Raw genomic sequence first — 27258 nt, 5'->3', positions numbered from 1 at the left:
TGCCAGAGTATAATCATAAGTGAAAGCAGGGACATAACAAAGGCCACTCAGCCCCTGTGGCACATCAATGAACTTGGCCTTTCAGGGAGCCGCCATTCAATCTAAGGCCAATACATATTTGAGAGATATGGGAGATTTAGGAGTCCCTCCTTACATTCTGCAGGGGGGAGAGGGAGCATCAGTTTATGTTTAGCTACTGGGAGAAAGAGTGGTTTACCTTTCTGGACTCCTGATCAGGTTCATATGAAGGAATTGGCCTCGCCCTTGGCCTACCCTAAAAACGTTCATATATCTGTTAAATTACTTATAATCACTGTTCCCAATAACCTGCGCGCCTGCGCTTGCGCGCATTGAAGGCACCCCAAGCGCGCAGTGCTCATTATTTAGCGCGCACATTCTGAGACTGTTCGCGCCGCCGCTATTAACGTGCGAGCGGCGCGAAAACCCGTAATTTTCTGTTCCCGTTCACGTGCAAATGGCCCTAGCACTTGCACGATTCCTTTCCTGCCAGTGCACCGCTGCGGGGCTGATTGAGGGCCATTGAGTTAGTATTCATATTAATTGCAGCGCACACGGAATGCAATTAATATGAATACTACCTCAATGGCCCTCAATCAGCCCGCATCTGTGCACTGTTAAGAAAAGAAAAACTGAGTTTCAAACACGACGTGTGCTAAAGCACACGTCGTGTTTGACACTGTTTTTTCTTTTCTTAACAGTGCACAGATGCGGGGTTGATTGAGGGCCATTGAGGTAGTATTCATATTAATTGCATTCCGTGTGCGCTGCAATTAATATGAATACAGACGCTGAAGAGAAAGGGAGGAGGCCTGTCAGACAGAGGCTCGGAGACGAAGAGGGCGGCGGATCCGAGCAGGGGAAGAGAGGCCGGAGCGGGAGGGGCATACCTGCCAAGGTTTAAGATTCCCATGTGTGACAGTTTCATAATTTCAGTGCAATTATGAGTAACATTTCAAGGACTATGACTGACAATTTCTCGTGAGGAAAATCAAGCAATGAAGACACGGGAAACATTAAAATATTAAAAATTACAAAGGAGAGTGAGGCTGAGGCACGCACAGATAACAGGCTGTATTTCATTATGTAAAGACTAGTTTAGGAGCCTCAATCCCAATAAACATCATTACCCGAGCTGGGTGGCCGACCCCAATCGGTGAGTGGTGCCCCTACCTGCCCAGCAGCAGGCTCCAGATCACATCAGCTGCTGCAGGCAGTCTGACACTGAGCTACAGGCGCTTCTGACAGTGACCTCTGGCTCAGCTCTGGAGTTGCTGTTGGATCCGGGTCGACACTGCAGGCAAAGATGATGGTAAGGGACCCAGCACCAGCACAAGGACCTCAGATTCCAGACCCTGCCCTCTCAGTACATTTGTGTTAACAATGACAAAAACTCAGGGCTGGCAACTGGTAAAACACTGTCTACTTACGGATCTTTAGTCAGATTAAACCCGTCAGCGAGTCACACTGCAACAATGCAGCTGTGTACTCAGGCCGCAAGCCACACACCCTGCGGAAATCTGCCTTGGTCTTAGACTTTGGTCCAGGTTGCTGGCTGTCCTCGGCCGGCTCGGAAATTATAATTGAATGCCGCTGATCATAAATAAAGCAGAGCACCGGTGGACAGGCTGGTCATATGGAAACAGTAGCATTGTAGACCAAGATGCAGCATGATTCTGGACGGCCTAAGTTCCTTGCAACCAAACTACCCGCTCTGGCAGCGTCAGCCAGCACGACGTGACGTACTACCGCTGCCCCTCGGTAAAAGCTATAGGGATGCATAGTTTTAGGAATACAGAGGAGGCCTTTTGAGAGCATGCAATAAGAAGATGTTAAATTCTAAAAATAATTATTCCATTTGCATATGCGATTTCGCATTGCACTGTAGTATTTGTATAGCACGTAGTCCCCCTCATCCCCCCCCAATGTGGGGTACCCAAGCGCCTACTTATATAGACTGCGTGCTACTCATGTCTAAGTCATACACTTGGAGTCATACCAATATCAGAAACCTCATTTGCAATATATTAAATCAAGACTCTGTACATTAGCCTAGGAGCTGTTCTTTTTGGTTGTACTGTTGTTTGGAGGCTTTTGCTACCAGCCTTTGCCAAACACAGATTGCCAGCCTTTGTCGTGGGCCCCTCCTTCCCATAAAAATCAGGAAAACATAGGGTCTGGGCCTCTCTCTGATGTCACATGAGTGACCCGGCCCAAGAGGGAACCGATGTCAGAGAGGCCCTACAACATGAAACATGCAGTTAGATACCTCACACGGCGCCGGTCCGGCCACCTATTACACCTTCTGAGCATTACTACCAGCTAGCACCTGATCGCGCGGTGCGAGACACAGGCTGGTAAATTTAACATATTTCAGCTGCAGATGGGAGTCCGATTGCGGTGGTTATGCCTCTCCATTGCCATTGGCGGCAGTGATACAGACTCTGCCAAGGCCACCCAGGAGGCTGCAGGCACTGGTAAGATCAGGGCACGAACCACTGTGGGCCACTGGAATAGGAGTTTACCGCCCGGTGGCCCCAGCCCGCCTCCAGTGTTTTTAAGGATGGACAGTGAGTTCCCCCACTCACAGGTAGCCATAGCCACGCCGCGATCACTGAGACAGAAGCCATATCACACACTGTGCAATTAGCGGGACACCTTGCAGTACCCAGATGCCCGTGTTATCTTTCTTATTAGCATACCAGCTTGAATACACACCTCCCGCCCAGCATCCAATGAGCACCAGACAACTGGCAAATGCCTGAAGAAAAAGTCAACACATAAATAAAAGGCATTGTCATTTACAATACCAGTAGCTCAAACTTGTCGTAAATGTGTGACCTATTGCACTGCAAATTCTTGTTTTATAATGTTTTTCCCATCCTGCTGGAGTCTTGCGGGAGTCAATGCGGCCCCTGTACTCCTGTGGGCCTGAAAATGTTTCAGAATTTGGCCCCAGGGGAGTCGCTCTGATATAAAATACTGTATATAATATCTGTTTTAATATTCAGAAATTTGCACACGTACAAGAAGTAATACTTTTAGAATGTCAGAGTTTTCTTTATGTGAAAGAAAGAGTATGCTGATATCTTGGAATAGCTGTGATGATGGGGCACGGAGGGCCTGGAACAATGTAGCCATGCATCACCCCGAAGTTAATAAAATGCTGACTGCCCACATCCACGTGCATTTGGAGTTTATATGATTGCATAATATTGCTTGCTATTTCCAGTCCTTATAAATGAGGCGTGGTATATAAAGGGCTATACAAAAACACATTATTGTTCCTGCTATTATTATTAGCACACCAGAAGAGGTTGGGCATCAGAGAGAATTGTGGGACAGGTGACAATGAGACAGAAGCCAGGGCGGAGGCAGGCCGATTAGGGAATAAGTACCAAAAAGAGAACCAAGGGTGGAGGGTGAGGGTGGGACGAAGAGGAACTGCGCCGGTGTGGGTAGTAGCTGAGCTCTGGTGGCATGGTGCCACCCCTCCCACAGTATGCCTCACAGCAGCTGGCAGGCCATAGATATCCACCAACACCAGCTCCTTGTGATCGGACCAGTGATACTGTAACTCCTCTCTCTCGGCCTTCACTTCATGCGCCACCCACCGCCCTAGCCAACCACAGGCTGGGATTTCTCATCCCTGCTTTGGCGACAGCTGTTGTTTCAAAGGAGGCGACAACGGAGAGAAACCGCAGCTATACCGAATGTGCATGAGCAACATTTCAGCACCGGTGCACGGCCAGAAATCAAGGGACCCATAAAGACGTAACCACACCGACGTATAAAAGCAGCGGAGCAACAGCCGGGCAAAATGATAGCTGCCTCGAAAGAAAACCAAAGTGTGAATGCACTTCTAGATGACATAGCCTCATTCCATAACCATGGTTAACGTCACTCAGCGGATTTAAACAAGCACAAGCCTCTGTGTATCCAAACTGCAAATCTGCCTTAAGACCCTTAATGTGGCGCCGTGGGTGTTGAAAAGCACAGTATTTTCAACAAAAGTTTGGAGGGATATTTGGCGCTGCACACACGCGCAGTCTGGTTTCTGGCGCACATAGCCATGGCTGCAGCGCACAGAGACCCTAAACTGCCGCACACAGAGGAAAAAAATTAGAGGGAACATTGCTTATAATACATTTATATTCTTTTAATTGAAAATGATCAGATGGATAATAAAACCAACTATTGGCAGGACAGCTCAGTGAGTTACATGCTTGTCATTGAGAAATGTGAAGACCTAAATGTCTTAAACTTGAATTTCAGCTAGGCTAGCTCAGCCTTTCATCCTTCTCAGATTGTTAAATTGTGTACTATTAAACTGTTTAATAGTATTACCTGCTTTTTACATCTGGAAAATGAGAAAGTGCCATTTGAAGTGCTACATGAAAACAAGTTACTAATATTATTGAATGACAGTGCTGAAAGGTCAATGTTGGTTTGAGTGACAAATCATGTCACAATGTACACCAGAATTGATACATTTACACAATCACAATCAATATTCCAAGATTTGCTAAGGATGCCTCACTATGCGAAGCCGAAAAACGAAAGAGTTTTATTTGTATGATAGGAGTTTACACAGGCCGACTGCAGCATCAGAGACTACTTGTCCAAGAACACTCAGCGCTGCCCCAGGTGACGAGGAGAGGAGGGGCAATCTTCAAGTGTGCTATGTAGAGTTTTCAGCTGTCCCTCAGCGCGAAGACCCAGACCGACGCCAGGATCGGTGACTACCCGGGGGATTCTCAGCAATGCCCCAGGTGACTCTGAGGCGAGAAGAGGGACCATCCTCACTTGTGCTATATAGCACTTTCAGCTGTCCCACAGTGTGGAACGCACCCAGGCTGGACCTAGGTGAAGACCAGGCCAAAGGCGGGACGGTCCAAACCTGTCTTAGCCTGGAGAAAAAAAGCTGGTCTGGCACACCCCTCAAACATTCATTTCCTCCAACTTTTATCAATCAAGTGTGCCTCTTTTGGGTCATTTTTATTTTATTATTGGCTCACCTTTGCTTGCCCTAATTGCTCACCATTAACTCCAGATACAATTGAACTATTGAGCGGCTTCATAGTCTCTCTGTGTGCCAGCACTAGTTGGTGTTATGGGAAAACATGAATTGTCTCCACCATTTTTTGCCCAAAAACGACAGTGTAAATGGTTCCAGTACTCTAACATATTTGACTTCTGCTGTTGAGGCAATACCCAACACAATCATTTCAGTAGAAGATGACCTGGATCTAGGTGAATCTGCAGTCATAGAAAAAGATTGCACCACTGGCTGTAGGCCTTCACTTGTAGGAGGTGTTCCTACCACAGATGAGCTCTCCAGACAGCCTACATTGGGAGACGTACATTTGGTTGAGGCCATCATCCACCGGCCACCTGCTGAAGGTTCTGTTCTACCTTCATCCCCCCAGCCTCCTTGGAAAAGAAACAAAGCAGAATAATTCGGGGCATCGAATCACACTGTCATATCATTGTAACCTGTGGGTGACCTGCTAGCAAATCACTTTAGCAAACTAGAAAAATTGATTGCAGAGTTATTTGCAGCTTGTAATGATAGGTTGACTAAGCTGGAAATTGCCCTAGCCAACAGGCCTGAGACATTAAAACCTACCCAGCTGACTGCTTCAGGGGTCCTGACATCTAATATTATTTCAGCATTAGTGTCACAGGACTTAATCTCATCAAAAACAGGTGATCAGCATACCATCCTAGCGCATCCAGAAGATTCGCTCCACGTAGGTGCTGGACCTGATAAAAATGCAGACTCTATTGTTGCATCCTGTTCTGCTGGAGGGGGGGCATGTACTCATTTCTGATAAACATTTGGTATCTCAACAACACTTTTGAAAAGATCAGTTTTGGAGAGAAATCCGTCTGCCCAAGCGGCCAGTGACAATGACTTCAGTTGTACCTTACATATCCTGGATTTGCCTCCAGCAGCCATGTCATGTGTAGTTGTCCTTGTCAATGTGCCACCCCCTTAACCTAGGATGGTCGAACGTTTCAGTTAAAAAATTAAGTTATTCATTGGTTAGAGAGGCGGTTAAGTAAAAATCTACATTCAATATTAAGGTACAAAGGGTCAACTGGTTATGCTGGCAACCCAAAATTATGGATGGGGACTATTTTGTTGTGAACTTTAACAATCCCTGCACAGTAGGCCACATGTTGATGGACCACTCAAATCCTGGTTTACCCCCATGCCAATGTTCAGTCACTCCCTTTGGGTTATTTTTATCGACCTACAATTAAACCCTCTGCATCTATTATGCCTCTTCAAATGCCCTTACTTACTCAGAGCAGAACTGCTGTTAAGAGACCTTACCCAAGGTATTTCTACCCATAATAGGTTTGGCCCTTTGAGCTCTCTTAATGACAATGAATGACCGCACTGTGGTACCCCCGCCCCCCTCTGACCTCTGACGTTAGTGTCACTGCTGTGAGGGGATCGCTGAAAATATTCCTTAAAGTCAAGCTAGTTATTCTAAGTTGTAATATGGCTCGGATAGCCCGAAATGCTAATGATACTGGGAGGGTCTCTTTGCCGAGGAGGCACAATTAGATTAGTCTACAAGAAACTTAGGAGACATCGAACCGTTACTGGAGGGTTTCAAGGTTTTTTTTGTCCCGGCGACAAGTTCTAGCTCAGGTAGAGCTAAAGGAGGGTCTCTCAGTTATTATTTCTCTAAGTCTAACTTGTGATGCTAAGCAAGAGAATACTAGACCCCTGAATTTACTTGCTGGTTGCTGCTCATTTTGGAATTATGGAGATGTCTTACTTGTTAATTTTTATAATGCAAACCCGACCCTATCTCAGATTGCCAATGCACTCAAGCCGAGAGATCTATTGGATAAGCATTACTGTTCTACTAAGGGCATTTTTTCCATTGTGCTTCTGTGTGATTTTAACACTCACCTGCGTGACTCCAACATATTCAGGATGCTTGCAAGTGGTATTCCCTAGCTGCTCACCATTTAGACACTCTGTCCCTGGTGAACTTTTAATTTTTATTTTGAGTGACTTCAACTTGGTCTTGGTTGAAGATGTTTGCACATCCATGAGCCTTTCTCCAAGTGTGGCTACCATCTTAAGGAGAGGTTGTATTTCTGCAATTGATTTTATTTTTGTTTCCTCTGGATTGGCTCCTACTTTATTGAACTTTGAGGTGTTTTGGGATTCACTGAGCGACCACAATCCCATATGTGCTAATTTCTCCAGAGCAAATAATTTTGCACCCTTAAATTATGCTTGGGGCAGAGAACGAAGGGCGGCTACCCTTGGATTGTGGGCCCGGGATCCCGAGGGCTACTGCCACTATGTTGACCTGCTGCGGATCACCTGAGTATCCTTCCTTGGGGAGCTGTGCTGTTGAGAGGACCTGGGCGAGCCTACACTAGAGCAGGACAGCCAGAGAGCGATACCGATCCATGGGCCCCTCTCGCTTTGAGGTAAGTCTGAGCAATGCCCGCCAGGCCTGGGCCCTACTTTTCTGGAATGCTGTCACAGACTTTTGGGCTCGTTGCTAGTCCTGCCAAAGGACATCCAGCCTTCAGGGACCCCTGAGGACAGTGAGACGAAGAGTATGCAGTTCCTAGAGTGGGAGGAAAGACAGTTTTTTTTCCATGATGCCCTCACACACCCCGAGAGATGTCATGCTTCATCATAGGGCTATGCACCACTCTTCCCCTGTCCTCTTACCCGCACGCACCTTACGGCTTCTTCTAAAAAGATCTCCGGCAAAGAGCTCATTTTACGGTGAGCCCATCGGGCATTGCAGCGCCGGCCCGACGAGGAGCATAGCCCTATGATGAAGCATGACACCTCTCGGGGTTTGTGAGGGCATCATGAAAAAAGACCTGTCTTTCCCCCTCTCTTTCCCCCTCCTCCTCCCACTCTAGGAACTGCATACTCCTTCGTCTCACATTCCTCTAGGAGCCCTGTGTGCAGGATCTGCATAAATACCGGTCCCACCCTCCTTCCTTTCTCAAGCCCCTGAGGACAGTCCCAGGAGTCGAGGGCGGTGCAGACCCTTTCCAGCATGCTGCAGTGAGGCTGTAGATGGACCAGGACGGTGTGACCAGGCTCTAACCACAGCAACTAGACTGGACCCTATCACTCTCTGCCACACTTTGAGACACCTTCCTGGCCCAGAACATTGCTTTTGTCATGAGAAACATTCGAACATACACATAGCGGGGGTGCATGATGCCATAGAGACTGCTCCAGATCTACAACGCTTTATTCAACAGGTGAGGCCCTTGAATCACTAGGGGCAAAAAGCCATTGGTGGACACTGGCGATTCCAAATGGCCAGAGAACCTGAGGACCTCACAAGCAGCAGTTTTTGCTGCTGGATGCCCCATAGGCCATACTAGGACCTGTTCTGGGAGAGGGCCTTCTGGGACTGGGTGTGCTGGTGGACCTATCCCTCCCCTTCTTCGGCCAGTGCCACATCAATACTAGGAATTATGGCCGCCAGGAGGGGGCAAGAAAGATCACATGATAAAAGACATGCTCACTAAGTCTGCGGGGTCGCAGACCAGTGATTTTCCACCACCCTCTGGCTTGGAGCCCGCACCAGACATCAAAGATGCAGACGCCCCGGTAACCTGTCCCTTCTCGGAGGCTCTTTTTGCTTCTCCTCGGGAGGATCATTAGATTCTCAAGAAAGATCTCTCAAACAAACCTAAGGAGGTCTGCCGGGACCTCAAAAGCCTGGGCAACGGAGTCTCCTCACTGGAAGACCGTGAAACAAGCCACGATGAGGAGATTGAGCAGCTGCAGCAGGAAGTCATTTGACTTAGGAAACAAAAGCTTTACCTGCAGGCTCATGCTGAAGACTTAGAAAATCAATCAAGGCATAGCAAAATACGCATCAAAGGCATACCTACCGGTGATGAAAGAATTGATATAAACCTGTTTGTCACAGATCTCTTCCGTTCGATTCTGGCGGCTCCACCAGAGATGGACATCAAGTTTGATAGAGCACGTAGAATGGGCCCCCAGAGACCGGACTGGTGTGTGACCATGATTTTCCACTGACGGAATGCATTCTCCATGCAGCCCAGAGACCAACACCCAGTACAGTTCAAAGGTTGTCAGCTACTGCTTTATCAAGACTTAGCTGCTTCTACACTCCAGAAACTTAGAGAATTCTGCCCAATTACTGTCCACCTCAGAAATAAAGGCATATCATATGCGTGGGAACACCCTTTCAGGCTTGTCTCCCACCTGAACGTCAAACTCAATCAACTTCGACCTTTGAAGATACCTGTTGGCTGCTTGGCATTGATGACACCCATCCTGCTGACTCCCAGCCTAGCCAGTGTGAGTGTGAAACCTGCATACACCAACGATGGAGGGGTGCCCGGGCCACATCCACAGACATGTGACTATGGCTAAATAATGGCAGGCGATACTAGATATGCTCTCCGGTGACACTATTAATGCAGATGCTGTGATGTTTCTCTCTTTGCAGGTGGATTGGGCAGAGGGCAAGGGATGGTGACATTTTCTCCCAATCGGGTATTTGACCCTGGACACTGACTCTCTATTGGACAATGTTTTACTGGTTGTTAATTCTGTTTCTTTTTCTCTTCAGTTTGTTTTTGGGGAAACCTACAGATGAGGGTCTTACTTTATCACCTCAGCATGTCCTCTTGACTTCCCACATTTCGTACTATAGGATACAAATGATAACTTACATGCCAAGACGAGCCTTTAGCTAGCTTCCCACTCCATTGCTATGCAACATTACCTACAGGTTCTTACCTTTAATGTGAAGGATCTCAACAATCCTGTTAAACGCCGGGTCATATTAGCATAATTCAAGCACTCTGGAGCACATATCTGCCTTCTCCTAGAAACGCATCTAGTTGCCAGCGACTCGCAGAGAATGCGCTCATGGGTTTTCCATATCAATTCTTTACTTTCAACTCCTCTAAAACCGTGGAAGGTAGTGATTCTGGAGTCCAGTTCCTTTTGAGGCAAGAGAGGCCCCAAACAGGCCGAAATTAGAGTTAGATTTCTAGCTCACTCAGTGACCCCGGGCAACCACACTTTCAAACTGGGGACTATATACACTTCTAATGAGGGACAGGAACACTTTTTGCGCTGCACAGTGGCCGAGGGTATGACTAAAGAAGATCATATGGAGCTTCTGGAGGGAGACCTAAATCTAGTTTTTAACAACGATCTGGACAGAGATGCACAGCGCCACGGTCAAACGGGGGTCCTCTCTCTGGAAGGTGTGCTCTGGCTGGGATGGACCTGAGAGACTTCTGGAGTACTCTACAGCCACATACACGCAACTATACATTTTATTCCCATGCACATAAAACATATGCCCTTATAGATCATTTTTGAGGCACGTCAGACATCCAAGCTATGGCTGCAGGCCTGGAGATAGAGCCCTGCTCATTGTTGGACCATGCAGCAGTTTCCCTCACCCTGACTTTTCCACCAATGCAGCCTCCACCCAGAACCTGGCGGATGCTTGAAACCCTCCTGCATTGACTCGTGGTCATTAATCAAATTAATAAAGCGCTAGTGGATTTCTTAGAAATAAATGACCCAGCAGCTGTTTCTATCTCTACACTCTGAGAAACCCAGAAAGCAGTTATTACAGGAGAATTAATTGCTATTTCTGTGGTGGACAACAAGGTTTGCCGGGATAAAAGAGAGCACTTGTCCTGTCAGTTGCAGGAACTTGAACGTATTCATAAACTCCCCCGAGTTTGGCATCAGCTGGAGGCCGCTCAAACTCAAATTGTGAGCATTGATCTCGACAGGGGAATACGCTGCTCTTTGACTTCGATACTCCTTTTATGTCGGTGGGGATAGGTGTGGGTGCATCTTGCCCAATACAATTATGGGCACAGCGGCAGGCCACCGGGGCTCCCTCTATACTCAAAGCGGAAGGCTCTGAACGTACCGGAGATGCCCATATCGCCTCTGCATTTCAAGACTTCTGTAGGGAGCTCTAAGCGAGGCAGGACCTACCTGAGGAGAGTCCAGGTCTGTATCTCCAGATCACCCATACCTTGAAACTGACTCCAACACAGGCAATCAATCTAGATTGCCCAATCTGGGTTGTGGAAGTTATCTCTATTATCGCAAGGCAGAGGCTTCTTAAATTGCTGGGGCCTTCTGCACAACTCTTGCTCCCCTCCTAACCCGACTGTTTTACTCCATTAAGGACCCAGACTCGATCCTGTTCTCCATGTTAGAGGCTTCCGTAGTTGTCATACTGAAACTAGGCAAGGATAAACGTCAATGTGCTACTTACCTACCAATATATCTTCTTTTTTAAAAATGTTTTTATTAGCAGCACAGTTATCATGGCACATGTGGATACATGGACACATAGTGGGATTACATGATAGCTGTCGGACCTTAGAGTTACTTGCAGCACATAGCAGTATGGGAAAAATATTAACAGCAAATACTGTGTGATCATTAACAATATAAGGAAATAGAAACAATTATAATAAATAAACATTAAGTAAACCAACAACTCAAGAGCTTTGAGGTCCACAATAATCAAGCAAGGATACATAAAGATGCGCCCTATTCCATTTCCATCTATAACAGGAGCCGGTTCATCATATGTACATATACAGTTAAGAGAACAAGAAAATAGCACTAGCCGGTTCATCATATGTACATATACAGTTAAGAGAACAAGAAAATAAGTGTCACGTGTGGCCGGTTCCTCCTCTGCATCCAACTGAAGGGAGAGGAGAGAGGGGACAGGGTTATTCAAGATGATCCAAATGACAGAATGCAATCAGGAAGTGGGTTGGTGCCAACATGGGTGGCATGTCAGCAGCGAAGTGTGAAAGTGCTGCACAGGCAGCAGTGATCACTATGTGGTAGAAAGCAGCAATGGGACAATAGCAATGCCACCTAGTAGTATGCAGCAGACACATGTAGGTGACGTGGGGGGAGCTCATGGCAGGCGCTCGTTAGATTTGTCTTCCACTTTAAGTAGTAAAGTCTCCCAACATTCACCGTCCATGCAAGAGTCACCCCTCTTACGGAGCAGCTAAAGGGTGTGGGCATACATGCACTGCACAGTACTGTATCCTCCATGTACTGTAACAATCATAGGCACACACACACCCAGCGCCTACATTTAACATGCATGCATTGCCCAGCACTATATCCTTTATGTATTGTACCACTCATAGGCACACATACATCCAGCATATGCATTTAATATGCACACACTGTACCCTTCCTGTACTGTACCACCCAAACGCACATATAAAGCCGACATATGCGTTTAACAATCACACATTGAACAGCACCACATCCTTCAGGTACTGTACCACTCATTGGCACATGTACATCCAGCACATGCATTCATCAAGCAAGCACTGCTCAGTACTGCATTATCCTGGTATTATACCCGTCCCAGGCACACATACACCCAGTGCAAAAATACGACCTCTGTGCTGCACAGCACTTCACACCAATATGATGTAGGGTGAGTTAAGAACACATCAGCCGAACTTTAAAAGTGAGTGAGCTTATACGCTCCTACTGATCACTACACAGTATGCTGCTCATGCTACTTAACTTCTGATGAAGGCAGTAGCCCTCCACCACTATGAGGGTAGCACTTTGGGCACCCTTCCCAGCCCAACAAGACCGAAATCCTTGAGACAGGCCTATGTCATGGCATACATGAATGTTCTGTGTTTGCCTTTAACAACAAAAATCAAGATTAGAGATCCAAACATTAGTACAGTTGGGCACTCAGGGAAGGGTTGTACGTATATTACCATTTTATTTATTTATTTATTTATATATATATTTATATAGCGCAACTAATGCCTGAAGGCGTCTAGGCACGAACATCGCACCACCCGCCAGCCATGGGGAACAAAGACTGAGAACGAGGAAAAGAATAGAAACTAGTTGCCGCTTATCACTAGGCTTTAAAAATCCAAGTCTTCAGACCCTTCCTGAAGGATAACAGGTCTGGTAAGATTTTCTGTGAGAGTAGCAGTTAATTCCATAATTTGGTGGTAATGTATAGGAAGCTTTTGCCATCCCAGTTGGGAAGACGTGCCTTGGGAACTTCCACCAGCCGGTGGGAAGAGTACCGCAGCATTCTGGAAGGTGTGTACCAATGAAAGTGGTCAATCAGATATGCAGGGCCCTGGTTGTGCAGAGCCCTAAAAGAGATGCAAAGTACCTTGAACTTGATCCTCTTTTCCACCGGGACCCAGTGAATAGAGTGAAGGGCCGCCTTCACAGAAGCATATTTTCGTAGTTTAAATAGCAAGTGAGGCTGAATTCTGCAAAATCTGCATTTTTAAAAGGAGAGCTTTATTAACTGCGATCAGAAGGCCGTTGCAGTAGTCCAGCCTTGACAGAACTAATGCCGAAAGCACTGTTTTCTGTAGGTCAGGTGGTATAAAGAAGAAGATTTTCCTCAAAATCTTTAAGCGGTAACAAATAGCTGATGTGATTGCATTCACACGATGAAGGAAAGTAAGAGTGGTGTCAAAGATGACTCCCAGATTCCTTGCCTTGGGGACTAGAATGGGGAGAGGGCCAAGTTCGATAGGCCACCAGTCCGAGGACCAGTGGGAGACATCTCTGCCAAAAAGAAGAACCTCCGTCTAAGTGGAGTTCAGTTTGAAACAGTTCTCTGACATCCATATAGTCACCTGTCCCATACAGACATGAAAGTTGTGAATAGAGTTCCGGGAAGTTCTCTGAGATGGACACTATAATCTGGGTGTCATTGGCGTAGGACACCATTGCAAATCCTAAGGATTTGATGAACCTAGCTAGGGGAACCACATGCACATTAAAAAGAGTTGGGTTGAGGAATGCGCCCTGTGGGACCCCACACGGAAGATTTAAACTCTGAGAGCTCAGGCCATCCATCTCCACAAATTCTTCCCAGTTAGAAAGGAAGGAGTTAAACAATCGTAGGGAGGTGCCGGCAAAGCCTATTTCTTGGAGGTGATGTTGTAGGAGGCCAGGGTGCACTGTGTCGAATGCCTCCAACAGATCCAAAAGGATCAGTGCCGCCATGCCTCCCTTTATCTACTGAGTGCCTAATTTCTTCAGCAGCCGTGAGCAAAGCAAGCTCAGTGCTATGACCGCCTCGAAAACCTTGTTGGGATGGATCCAGAATGTGGTTGTTATTAATGAACGAGGTGAGTTCTTGATTTATTTATTTTTCAAGAGCTTTAGCTGGTAATGGCAGGAGAGCTATCGGACGATAGTTACCGGTGGCTGCTTTATCCCAATTGGTTTTTTTTTTTTAATAGTTGCAAAATGGAGGTCTTTTTCCATAATTTGGGGAAAGTACCAGATTGGAGAACAAAATTGAATAGCTCTGCGAGATGGCAGGCTATAAGCTGGATTGCAGAGAGTAAGATTTTGGGGGGCACTGGTCCAGCGGAGAACCAGATTTGGCAACAGAAAGAAGTTTGACCACCTGCTTGGATGTTATTGGAGGAAACTCAGAGAAATGCACGGAATCTGGGCTGCTGGAGTGCTTCAGCACAGGAAGACCTAGACTACTTGCCACAAGGGTAGGATTCAGCGTAAATTTGTTGTAGATGTCACAAACCTTGCTGCAAAAGGTGGAAGCCAAAGTATTGCAAAAGGCTTGATCCGAGACATTCTCTTTGTGGTCCTACACTTGACTACATTTTTGAACTGTGGCAAAATGTTCTTTGGCATTATTCTTGGCTTTGCTAAATGTTTACGAAAAGTATTTGATTTTTGCCGTGTATCATACCTTTATACTGAGTGAGTATTTCCCCATAGCGCTCTTTTTCCTTGGGCTCATACTAGAGTCTCCAATGCCTTTCTTGCCTGCGGCACTGCTTTTTGAGCAGTCTAAGCTCTTCTGTAAACCAGGGTTTTGTGGGGGCTGTCCTCGTTATTTTACCCGGTTTTTGGGGGACAGTTGCCCGAACTGCCGACCCGATCCAGTCATGGTATTCTAGGGCTGCTCTCTCGGGGGCAAGGGATAGGGTAGGTCTATTATGGCTAAGTTCCATAAGAAACTCAGTGTGGCTGAGGCGATACCAGAGAAAGTGACTGTGACTTTTTATAGGCACCTGCTTGTTACGTACAGAAGAAGGCAAGGTAAGAGTTAGCATTACCGCTACATGGTCAGACCAGAGTATTTGCAAGGTGCCTTATCTAGATGAAAGTTTAAGTCCCCGAGGATAGTGCAATCCTGGAAGCTAACTTTATGTTCCAGTAGTTGCCCCAAGGATTGTAGGAAGTTGGCCCGGGTAGGGGGGGGGGGGGGGCGATAGAATGTAACTTTAAGTTAAAATAGGAGTCATCTGGGGCAGGTGTGAACTTCTTTTTAATATGGAGGGTGGCAACTCGTTCTGTGACATCAGCAGGTACTAAGCAGACCTCTTAGTCTTGGAGATTTTCTCCATCTTCCTCCTCGACAACAATAGGTTTTACTTTGTGGTCGTCTGCCAACCTTTAGATAACAGTGTAGTCTGCTGTGGTTTCATCCAGAGTGTCGCAGAAGTAAGGCCTTAACAAGATCGTGCTCTAGGTCAGCATCATCCTGTGAGTCTATGTGGTTATCCTCCCAAGAATAAATTCCATCTACTGCTGGATGAGGAAAGATATGTTTGCTACGTATCAAAGAGACTCTCTTGGTGTGAGTCTGTGTAGTCTGAGTGATCCAAGTGCTGATGTGAAGAAGAAGGTGGTGGTGGTTGTGGTAGAGGCTGAGGAAATGGTGGTGGAGGACCAGTAGCCTTATCTTCGTACTTCTTTGGGATCGGATAGGGATGCTATTCTCTCAAACATGTGCTCCTCAAAGGTAAACTTCCTCTTTCTTCCTGGTGATCACTGTGATGTGTGAGTATGTTCCTGAAGCGATGGTTGAGCAAAGATCTTTCCTGTGGAGAGGTGTATGAATATTCTACACTGAGAGCTCAATGGCAGCGGTTAACTTGACTCCCATCTTGGTGTAAAGACATTTTTCTGAGCCGGTCTCAGGTCGTTTTCAGAGAATGCTTCAGAGCCATTATCAACTCTAAGGGTGACTTGTCAGAGACTCAGGCCAACTTGGTGGCGGTGAATGACCAGACTCAGAGTCCATCTCCAAAGGCATTCTTGGAGCTAAGGGGGTCTCTCGGAGTTGAGGAGCCTTGAAGCTATAATCAAAACCCAAAAGTCAGTACTTCTTCTGGCTGGTCTCTGGGCCAGATGCCTGACTCCTTAGGGAGCAGTGTTCGAAGTTAGTTTGATTTCTTGACTTCTTTTGAGACTGTCCCCAGGGAATTTATCCTTGAGTGAATGTGGATGAATAGTGGCTCTGGGTGTGTTTTTTCCTGGGATCCTTGCTCTGCTGCAGTGGGAGTCGCTGTTACTGACCTGGGGCTTAGTCTTCCGGGCAGGTTGGATATTCAAATTGGTTTCCTCACTCGTAATTAGCTTCCTCAATTCCTCAGCACTGAAAAGGTTCATTATGTCAGATGGGTCTGCCACTTTTGGCATTCTCTGTGATATCAGATAATCATTTTGTTTTGAAAAGCATTGCAGGCCGAGCAGGTCTACTTCTTATGTTCTAGGGACAGGCAGAGATGACAGACCCAATGGTGATCAGAAATGAGTATTGCAGTTTGCACAAAAATGGAAGAGTATTTTCACCTTAACACCCTTACCCTACAGTCATTCTTAATACAACCTGATTTCTAGACAGGAAACCACTTTGTAGCAATTCAGAGCAGCAGAGATACAGATGTCAATGCGGTAAATAGTTCTGCCATTGCTGGGTCAGAACCCTTGACGACTGGAATGGAAAGGAGCAGAAAAGTTGGCTATGGCCCCAGAGCTTAAGCTGAAATGTCCAAACCCCAATGGCGGATAAAGCAATCTGAGGTGAAGTCTATGTCCTGTTGCATTGTGGACTAAGGGAGGAGTCACAAGATATCTCAAGACCGAAGACATCTTTCAAGAATAACAACTTGCAAGCATCTGTGCTCAACACTAGATAAAAGGAGTACACCTTAGGACTTGTACCTCTATATGGTTATAGAACTCCTCTGTGACTTGCAATATCCTTATAATGTAAGGCAGAGGGTACTTTATCCCTTATATGAATGATTTGGCATTAAATAAATTAACCTCTACTTTTTCGAAGGTTTGGCACAGGCATGGGAATGTAGATCAACATAAGATAACTCTGATACAATATATGCATTGGGCATTAGATTTGGAGGATCGTCTAACTTCTGAAAAGCACAGTAAATGCTACACTATAATACTACATGGCAAGTGATCCCCACAATTATTTGCCATATCCACTACCACTCATTCTTAGGCATCAGTTCTTCAAGGTATGATTTTTTAGAAGAATCAAGAAAATAGAGAATGCATTGAAAAAATGTGATTCTCTTCTCAAGTCAATGTAGGCCAATGTAGGATATATGGAGAGAAGACAGACAATCTAAAACAAGTAATGTATTATTATAGTGAATTATTCACAGAAATAAAGTGGAAGGTGGCTGGAACAATGGACAGAAACGCACACTGCTTTTAAAATATTTCTTTATGTGATGAATATGGGATTTTTTGTCTCTGATTTTTGTTTCAATTTTGTTCCGTTTTGTGTACATCCGGTGTTTTAACTGTTTTGTGAAATCTTCATTTAGACTAGTTTTGGAGTAGGGTAGGTATATAAATTGGGTTTAGGCTGCTGAATCAATGTTTTAACAATTTGTGGAACTTGACAAGTTTGTTGAACTGTGCTGAATAGTGAAGCTTTCGAATAGCGCTAATATAAATGTACCTTATGTTACAAGACAAAATACTTTTTCTTTAAAATGTTCCTGCTGGTAGTTTTTTGTGTGGTAAAGGTGTAGATAAAATATAGAGGTCAATATTATTAGCCTCAAGCCTTTATGTTATGCAAGTACAAATGCTTGAGGTAAATCAAGTTTCAAATGCAGCTAATCAAATTCAGTCTGCCAACAGATGTTTTGCAAGCCCTTTGTCAAGGATATCGAACTTAAATGTTATGCCACCTTTCTGCATGTGAAACACATCTATGAGCTCCATAGTGATCGTTCTGTCCTTAAAGCACTTAAGACAAATATAATTATTCACACAAGCCGGTCCCTATAATTAGGATGAAGCAAAAGTTAAAAGATTGATGTTTCATTATTAAAGAATAAGTAACGTTTAGTATAACGTATAATTCTGCATATTATGCAGTTACGCAATATAGCTTATCACATTATAGTACCTATGACAAGGTCGAGTGATACAAAGGAGGTCCCCTCAAAACAGAATTGACCAGAGGAAAACATTATCATACTTAACAGAGATGGCAGCTTAAGTAAGGACCAAAAGTGCCTATTTTGGGGTCGATTAGGATCGCGGACGGACTTGCGTCCGTCCGCGACCCCAGAGCAGGAGGGAACCTCCGCATGGCATGCGGAGTTCCCTCCTGTGCAATTAGGATGTGACCGCCACCCTGGCGGTCACATCCTCTATTTTTAACATTGCCGCGGGTGCAGCTTCAAGCTCCACCCGCGGCAATGTTAAAAATGCAAGCATTGCATTTGCATGCAGAAAGAGGCAGGCACCGCGCGGTGCCTGCCGCTTTCTGCATGCAAATGCAGGGGGGTACCATAGGTACCCCCCATGTGCACCCCCCACCCCCCCTTCACCTAGGGGGCCCGCAACGGGCCCCCGCAGTGAAGTTCCGTATGCTTTTCCGCTGCGGAAAACCCGCCGCGGAAAAGCATACTTTACTGGCCATCCTAATATGGTGGACGGTGTCTGGAAGACACCGTCACCATATTAGAGCTTTTCCGCCGTGGTTCACAGAATGGAATAAATAAACTCAGTCCCCGACCAAGCACTTTAGGCAGAAGAGTCTTTCTTAAACTACAAACAATGCTAAAATATGTGATAGAATAAAGGCTCGAAGCAATATTAGAAAATAAGGTTTTAAAATGCATAAAATGATCAAAGCAGAACTGGCGGATACTACACTTTAAAGAATTCCGGAACACCTGGAGAAGCAACAGTGAGGAGCAATAGAATGAATAATTAATGTCCATGGGATCAATGTGTCCAAGGCAAGATGGATAGAGTAATGCTAGGCCTACTAGTCCTTAACTGCCAACAAATTTCTAAGTATATGTATGCTAAAGGCTATCTGAATACATTGTTTTGACATTGGGCAAGACACACAAAACATTCAGAGAAAAATTATATGGTTATTTTCCTTCAAAGCATTTTTTATAACTTTATACAGGCAAGGATTAACTACAGTAAGTTTATTAGATGTTCCTAACTTACTCTTATTGGAATTCCAATGCCATCCACTGTCATATCATTCAGGTAATGTGGTGGTCTCGTAGCATTTCTTCTATCATCCTGTGAATATTTCTCACTCTGTAACTTGTCTGCATTGACTTTGTCTTGAACAGATGAGGAGGTGTCTAACGCAGGGTCTAAAAATCAGTAGGAAAAAGTTAGCCCATGATGCTATCACACAAAGAGGCTTAAGCCTATAAAACACACAACTAAAATATAATTCACTCTAATTTAGCCTTTGGTTGCATGACAATTCCAAGCACTGATGCCACAGATGTCTTTATTCGTACTGTAAATCAAATATTTCTTAATAAATAAATAAATGTTAATTGGACTATTGTTGACCAAGCATGTAGGTCCTTCTATCATTCCATATTTGGCTGTTGCCTACTTAGCCTACCCATTCTTGAGACAATCTAGGTCTGTCTGTCGTGCCTGTCCGTCCGTTAGTCTATCTATCCAGCCATCCATCTTCCCTGGCTACGAATCTGACTGATTACCTTGTGGTCTGTTTGCCAATCTATCTGTCTCTCTGCATACCTTTTCACTAGCTGCCTGTTAATATTTTAGCTGCCAATCCGAAAAGCTGTGTAAGTGTGTCTGTTAGTTAATCTACTACAATTTGAAGACGCAGAGAGATACATCAAGTAAAACAGTGCACAAGTTATCTGCAGAGCACTCTGAAACAAAGGTTAAGAAAAATCAAATTGGTTTGAATCATCACAGAGGAACTGACATGTTATCATGGTTCACCCTCAATCTAAGGGAGACAGGTCATTTTATACAGGAATGACTTTTAACAAAAACTTCACAAAGAAGTCTGCAGGCTACCAAATATTGACCTCCATCAACTATATGTAAACATCACAGCAAAGCGTTTCACTTTAGATGTTCAGTGGACTGAGCATAAATTCACATTCACTGTGCAAAATCTGCAAATTTTCTGTTTTTCCAAGCTAAGAAAACATTTCCTCTAATTACTTTTTTTAGCAATTCAATAGTGAATCTGGCAGTGACTATTTAGTTTCTGATTCAAATATACATGGCCTCTCACTTATGTAATGTGAATTTAAGCAGTTTGTAAAGCGCTTGATTACCTAGAGATGTCTTGGCACTTGCAGAGACTTGAGCACAACTGGATAGGCCATAGATTTAATTTTGTTAATAAAGATCCAAGTTTGTAGTTTCTTTCTAAAACCGAGCAAGGAGGGGGCAGCTCTGATATGGTGTTGATGCAGATTCCAAATTTTGGTAGCCCAAAGGACAAGGCTGCAACCAGCCCACTTAGTCATCTTAAACCTGGAGACAACTACATTTTTAACCTCCAGCGAAAGCAAGTTTATAATGGGCTCGTACCACTTAAAGGATAGCCTCGAGAAAAGAGGGCCAGTGTCACGGAGTGCCTTATAAAGCAGAGAAAGTGCCTTGAATTGTATACGGTTCCTGACTGTTAGACAGTGTAGCTCTTTAATGGCCTGAGAGATAGATTGAAACTTGGGAATACCCAGGAAAAGCCTGGCAGCCGCATTTTTCACAGTCTTCAGTTTGTTCAAGTATTGATCTTGCAGACTCAAGTACAGACTGTTACATTGATCGATTTTTGACAAAACAAAAGTGGTAATCACTATTTTTTTTCATATTTTGAGGGATAAAAAAAGAACTTTCCTAATCATCTTCAAGGTATTAAATGAAGATGAGATCCTTGAATTAATTGGGCTGGAATAGTTAAGCTTGCCATCAATCATGACTCCTAGGTTGTTTGCCTTTTTTACTGGTAATGGGAAAGCTCCCATCTCCTGTGGCCAGCAGGAAGGTACCCAAAAGTGAGGATTATTTCCAAAGATAATCACCTTGGTCTTGACCGAGTAACATTTTCAGCAATGACTGCTCATCCAGCAGTTGATTGCACGCATACACTCAATTTTGGTTCGCACCGAAGTTAAGGGTATTGTTAGATGCCAATAACACAATTTGTGTCTCAGCAGCATAGGAGGCAAGAAAAAAATCCAAAAGAGACAATCAATTATGCTAATTCTGTAAAGTAAAGATTGAATAGAGTGGGACTGAGCAGGGAACCTTGCAGGACCCCGCAAGAAAGGGAAATGATTTTGAAGTAAAAGAGTCTAAAGCCACAGTTTGTTCTCTTCCTTTGAGGAATGATATCTATAAGGCCAGTGCCTTAGTCCTTGTGCCAATGATCTCAAAACGACTGATCAAAACAGAAGTATCAACTGTATCAAAAGCGGCAGACAAGTCGAGGAAAATAAAAGCTGCAGTTCCTCCACTATCCAAAGCAGCTTTTATTTCCTCCGTGGCCCTGATGAACGCCATCTCGGTCCTGTGTTAGGTCCAGAAGATGGCTATCCTGGATAAAGGGCTATCATTGTTGATTCCTTATTTTTTTATACTATTTTTGCAGAAACTGCAAATGGGTCGATAGTTGGTTGGGTCATCAAGGTTAAGGCTAGGTTTTATAAGAAGTAGATGGATTGAGGCCTTTTTCCACTGTGAAGGAAAACGTCCAGTATCAAAGAGAGTTACAAATACCTGAATGTTTGTTAGCTATAAGTTCAGGGATCAATTTTATCATTGACGGTGGACCTGGATCTGTTGGTGATCCAAACTTTTTCATGTGGATTATCTCCACCACCTCGAGGAGAGTTGACTGTTTGAAGTTGTTTTGATCATGTCTACCCTCCTCTGTAATCTTTGAATTTATAATGTTATTCCTGGGGTTTTTAGTTGCAGCAAACTCCAAAAACATTGTGTCGACCTTCTCCCTTAAGCAATGAATGAGTGACCAGCAAAAAGCTTGCCTCCTGTGTGCTCCTTTATTACCAGGGAGTTTGGTAAGTTTGGTATTTACCAGAAATAATTATTTAGTGGATGTTTTGGCACTATGCATCTGCTGGGTATAGTAGGTCATTTTTTCAGTTAGTAAGAGAACTCGTGTGTATTTCTTTATCATGCTCATTGTATTGTGACCTCCATTTTCTTTCGAATTTTGTAGTTTTTTTCCTGCCGAAGTGCCTCAGAAAACCAATGAGCTGAGGGTTTTACCTGCCGGAAATGACTGACCTAAGAGGAGCTATCTCAGAGAAGGCAGTATTTAGCCAATTTGTGTACTCCGATGTGGGTAGTTCTGTGTCGTGAGAGAATCAAGGTTGTAAGCTGTTGAGTTAGATGCTTGCTATCCATTTTATTCCAAAACTGGTAGTTTGTTTCATCTCTGTGAATCAAAATAGATAGATTTGTTTGGTGGGTATTCATTTCAAAGATGCAGGCAAAATGGTCAGACCAAGTTACGGGCACAGCATCTTTTATTTTAATGTGCAGGTTATTGGAAAAGATGCAGTCTAGTGTGTGACCTGCCAGATGCATGGGCTTGTGCGATAACTGTAAGAGGTTCAGGGCATTCATTGTCTCTATGAGTGCTGAGGTGTCCTGGTCTTCCGAGAGCTCGAGATGAAAATTAAAATCTCCGGAAATGGTGTTGTCATTTGCACAAGCCATTGGTTTCCATTTGCAAGCCAAAGGTTTTTAAAACGCTACTTCTAGGGCCCAGAGGGCGGTTGATAAGTAGACGTTTAAAACAATTATTTTTAGTTATTTCAAAGCTAAAACACAGCGCTTCACACTGAGGATGAACAGACTCAAATTTGGCTTTGATGAAGTCTTTCTAACTGATTCCTAAGCCCCCTCCTCCTTTAAGCTGTCTATCCAGCCTGTGTATTGAATTGCCTACAGTTGTAGCTGCAATAAGGTCAGGGCTAGAGGATGCATTTGCCTAGGTTTCAGTTACCAAAGTCAAGTCAAAAAGATGACTATCATTAAACTCAGTCAATTCAAGGCAGAATTTAACTGCCGAACAGGCAATTAATGAGAACACATCGTAATGTGATCGCTAACAGTATGCGTATTGTCTAGTTAATCTACTGACAATGCTGGAAACCCCAATATATGGTGATTTATTTCAGTAACCTTCCTTTACAATATTAAACAGATGACTTACAATACTGGAGCATTTATAGTGATTATCCTATTCTCTGTCTGCTATTGTAACTTTTAACTTGTTGATTTTCCCAATCATCTATATGATACAACTGCAAATATTATATATATATATATATATATATATATATATATATCTCAAAAATTCAAAGTTACCCTTTCGTGAGATGCACTCGTAGGGCGGTTCAGCTGGCAACATACAAGCGCCTCCAATGTGACACGTACCTCCTTATGTTCTGACTACGTGTTTCGGGTTCACGCCCTTCTTCATGGGCAGTTGCCACAAAGAAAGGCATGAGATGATCACCAGTTACATCCCCTCAATTTAATGACAAATTGCACTCAGGTGAGTATTTTCACAATGATTCCTGGGACTAGTAGTCGTATTTCATCCCACTTGGGCCACTGCCACCAATTATATTAAAAAGCAGAGTTCTTAAAGGTTCCATAAAGTGTCCGACACAGTTGCGCATGGAAAATTAGCCCAGCATCACCCTACTCTGCTGACTGTTGCCTCAATAAACAGCTACAAATCCAACAGGGTAATGTGGCGGTGCAGTCTAGTGGCCCGGGCTGGACCACTAAATACCAAAAATTCAAAGTTGCCCTTTCGTGACATGCACTCGTAGGGCGGCGCCGCTGGCAACATACAAGCGCCTCCTGTGTGACAAGCACCTCCTTAAGTTCTGCCTACTGGTTTCGGGCTCATGCCCTTCTTCATGGGCAGTTGAAACAAAGAATGGCAAGCGATGACCACCAGTTACATCCCCTCAATTTAATGACAAATTGCACTTAGGTGTGTATTTCCACAATGATTCCTGGGACGGGTAGTCATATTTCAAACCACACGGGCCGCTGTCATCAATTGTATTAGAAAACAGAGTTCTTAAAGGCTCCATAAAGTGTCCCACACAGTTGCGCCTGGAAAATTAGCCCAGCGTCACCCTACTCCGCTGAACACTGCCCCACAGGATATACATATATATCGGGAGTACTCCACCCACCGATTGCCGAAATTCCACAAGGACTGGGACACGGACCATCAATTCAGTGCTGGTAAAATTCCTTTATTTTCCACTAACAAATAACAGCCATTACGCGTTTCAGCCCTGAGGGGCCATGATCACATGACGCGCTACACAGCCTCACTTTGCTTATAGTACCATTTTTTCGACCATTTCTGAAAGTGACAAATGCAACACATATCAGTAGTCATGGACACAGGCAAACTACTTAATGCTTACAGACATTGTACTCTTACTCAGGCCATGTTTGGGAGCCAACCCGCCTTTCTTGGCGCAAATAAAGTCATGAGATACAATATTCTGCAATTTGGTTCAATCCGGGTATAAATACCATCAATCAAGTTGGCAAGAACAGGCTAGTAACTGCAATTAGCGCAGCATCTTTTTGAACTCCTGAACCCACTCCCATTTCATGTTGCTCACCTTTTTAAATTTCATTTAATAATCCATCCCTGCCCAAAGTTGCCTTTTTATGGGGACAATAATCGGCTTTCCTAGATGTTCCACATAGGGACCATCATAGGCAAGGAAAACAATGCTACATTGTAGCACATCATTTCCATATCCCACCACATTCGTACGAGGGTCCTCTTTCATTTATTTTCATTTCTCAAAGCCCATGATATGTAATTGAATATATCCACCTGGTACTCTCATGTATATGGAGAGATCCAAATCACCCAGAATGAATGAGCTATGTATACCTGTGTAAAAATATGTTCATGTGATGTGATGAAGCTTTATATTATTGTTTAATCTAGGTTTGTATTACATAGCATTTATTTGAATGAATGAGATAATCATAAAAAGATGCCAAACAACTGACAGAAACTGTTTTTATACTGTGTTATTTAGTTGTTTAGGCTTTTTCTGTCCTTTTCTTGCGGTAAAGTGTATTGTTAATATTTGCTGGCATCTATTGTTAGTGCATTTTATCAACTTCAAAGATATATACTAATTTAAACACAAGTAAAAGGTTTTTTTCGTTATCGTTTCAAATTTTAGAAATATGCTGATAAGGTCCTGATGAAGACATTTTATGTCGAAACGCGTTGACAGACGGACACCAACTCAAATTATCAGCAGTGGGAACCACCACAGTCTAACACTTGGATTCTGTAGTTTTTTCCCTCTTTTATGTAATTTTTATCTGATGTTCATGACTAGTTATTTTTATCAATTTGTATCATTGAAATTAAATTTTATATGTGAATATAATTAATGTCTACTTTATCTTTATTCCTCTTTTACATGTGTTTATATTTTTGCACTAAAGTTTTCCTTTTTGCCAGTTATTCTGACTATTATTGCCTGGATACTGTTACTTTCTAATGTGAGCTATGTATACCTACATCACAAGCAGAGTAGTGATTCACTCATCCCCACTTCGCATTAATGCATTTAGAAGTGAGATAGATGCGTTTAGAAGAGATAGATCTGACTTGTTACTGGATGATGGGTTCTAGTCTATCGGGCCAACAAGTTTGCTTCCAATGGTGAACAATCTAGTCATGGAACTGTGTAGAGTATGTGTCTTACTTGAAATCTACGCTGTGTGTATTCTTCCCCGTGATCCTCAAATGTTGTGGGGGCCAATAACCACTATGGGACTTCAAGTTAGTGACTTCCCTTTTAAGCAATAAAGGGACAATAATCAGATGACTGACTGACTTCAGGGTTGACATTGCCATCCATGACTAAGATTTCTAGCGTGAGTCTGTTCTTTTTTCCCATCCTCGACATAATTTGACTTTAAGCTTTACTTACTTCGGTCACAGCCGCTGGGCTATAGACTGGTTTGCCTCCAATCAATAGTGTAATATTCCTCCTCAATTCATGTGACCAAATTAACTTTGCATGTACTAACATGCCATATGACAAATGTGGTCAACTGGGAGTCTTATTCATCTTTCTCCTTCACACACTCATTTGTGCGGAGTGAAAATAATCTGGGTTTTGAGTTGCCAAACTATCTTTGAACCATTGAATCTCCCAGAATATGTGCAGTGGGGATGTACACTTAAAATGTGTTCAGGGAACCCACTGTTCAGTAACTCGTTTTCGTAAGAAAAACATAAAAGTGTCTCATAAACATTAAGGTATTTGAGAATATTTTGAGATTTTGGATTGATATACTTCATCAGCTGCCTAGAATTCAACAATACACATGCCATGAGTGACCACAGGGGATAGTTGCAGTCATGTCTAAAATGGATCAGATGCTGCTATGTCGAACCTAAAGTCAAGGTTGAGAGGTATAGTTGATGATAGGAAAATAGTTTAGTTGATTGTTAAATCTTTTACGCCATTGAATGCAAAAAAAGGCAAATACGCAAAAGTTCCATTGTTTGTTATTTTGTAATGCATATTTTGTACAGAGTCTAAGGTTATAGTAGGATCCCAATTTTTGCTTTGCCCAATGAAGCTCCAAAACACATTTTCTCTCTACCACCAAAAACTGCTGGAAACTATTACCCAAAATCTAGCACAGGGGTAGAATTTACGTAGTCCCTTTTCTCAGTTTAATGTAGGTCAATTCAGTAGTTGTTCAGAAATTTTTAAAAAGAAACATATGGGTATCTTGAAAATTTCGTTAGTAAACTCACTCATTAACAAAGGTTTAAAATTTAATTTGGAATTTAGTTGATAGTGACATTTTAGTGATAGACACTATTTTGTTACAGAAATTGCAGCTCGGGGGGAAAAAAATACTATCTCTATATGGGGCAATTTAAGCACTACCTAACTTAAGAAGAGCAAGCCCACCCATGAGGATGTAAACTAGCATTTTCCACATAATAAATCAATCATAAAACACTAGGTTTGTCCACCAAATTTCCAGAC

The 27258-nt window shown here is 43.7% G+C and overlaps 1 protein-coding gene across 33 annotated transcripts in view; it reads right to left on the bottom strand.

Annotated features, from left to right (window-relative positions):
• Nucleotides 1-27258, bottom strand: part of SORBS1 (sorbin and SH3 domain containing 1) — a 1099691-nt gene that overhangs the window by 298109 nt on the left and 774324 nt on the right. For all 33 annotated transcript variants that reach the window (XM_086922349.1, XM_086922367.1, XM_086922341.1 and 30 more), the window contains one exon: nt 19361-19515. In XM_086922349.1, the coding sequence (XP_086778475.1) occupies nt 19361-19515 (155 nt within the window). The remainder of the gene's footprint in view (nt 1-19360; nt 19516-27258) is intronic.

Source organism: Lissotriton vulgaris, chromosome 5 (genome assembly GCF_964263255.1).
Source record: "Lissotriton vulgaris chromosome 5, aLisVul1.2, whole genome shotgun sequence".
Lineage (NCBI taxonomy): Eukaryota > Metazoa > Chordata > Amphibia > Caudata > Salamandridae > Lissotriton > Lissotriton vulgaris.
This window is presented reverse-complemented; position numbering and strand designations above follow the sequence as displayed.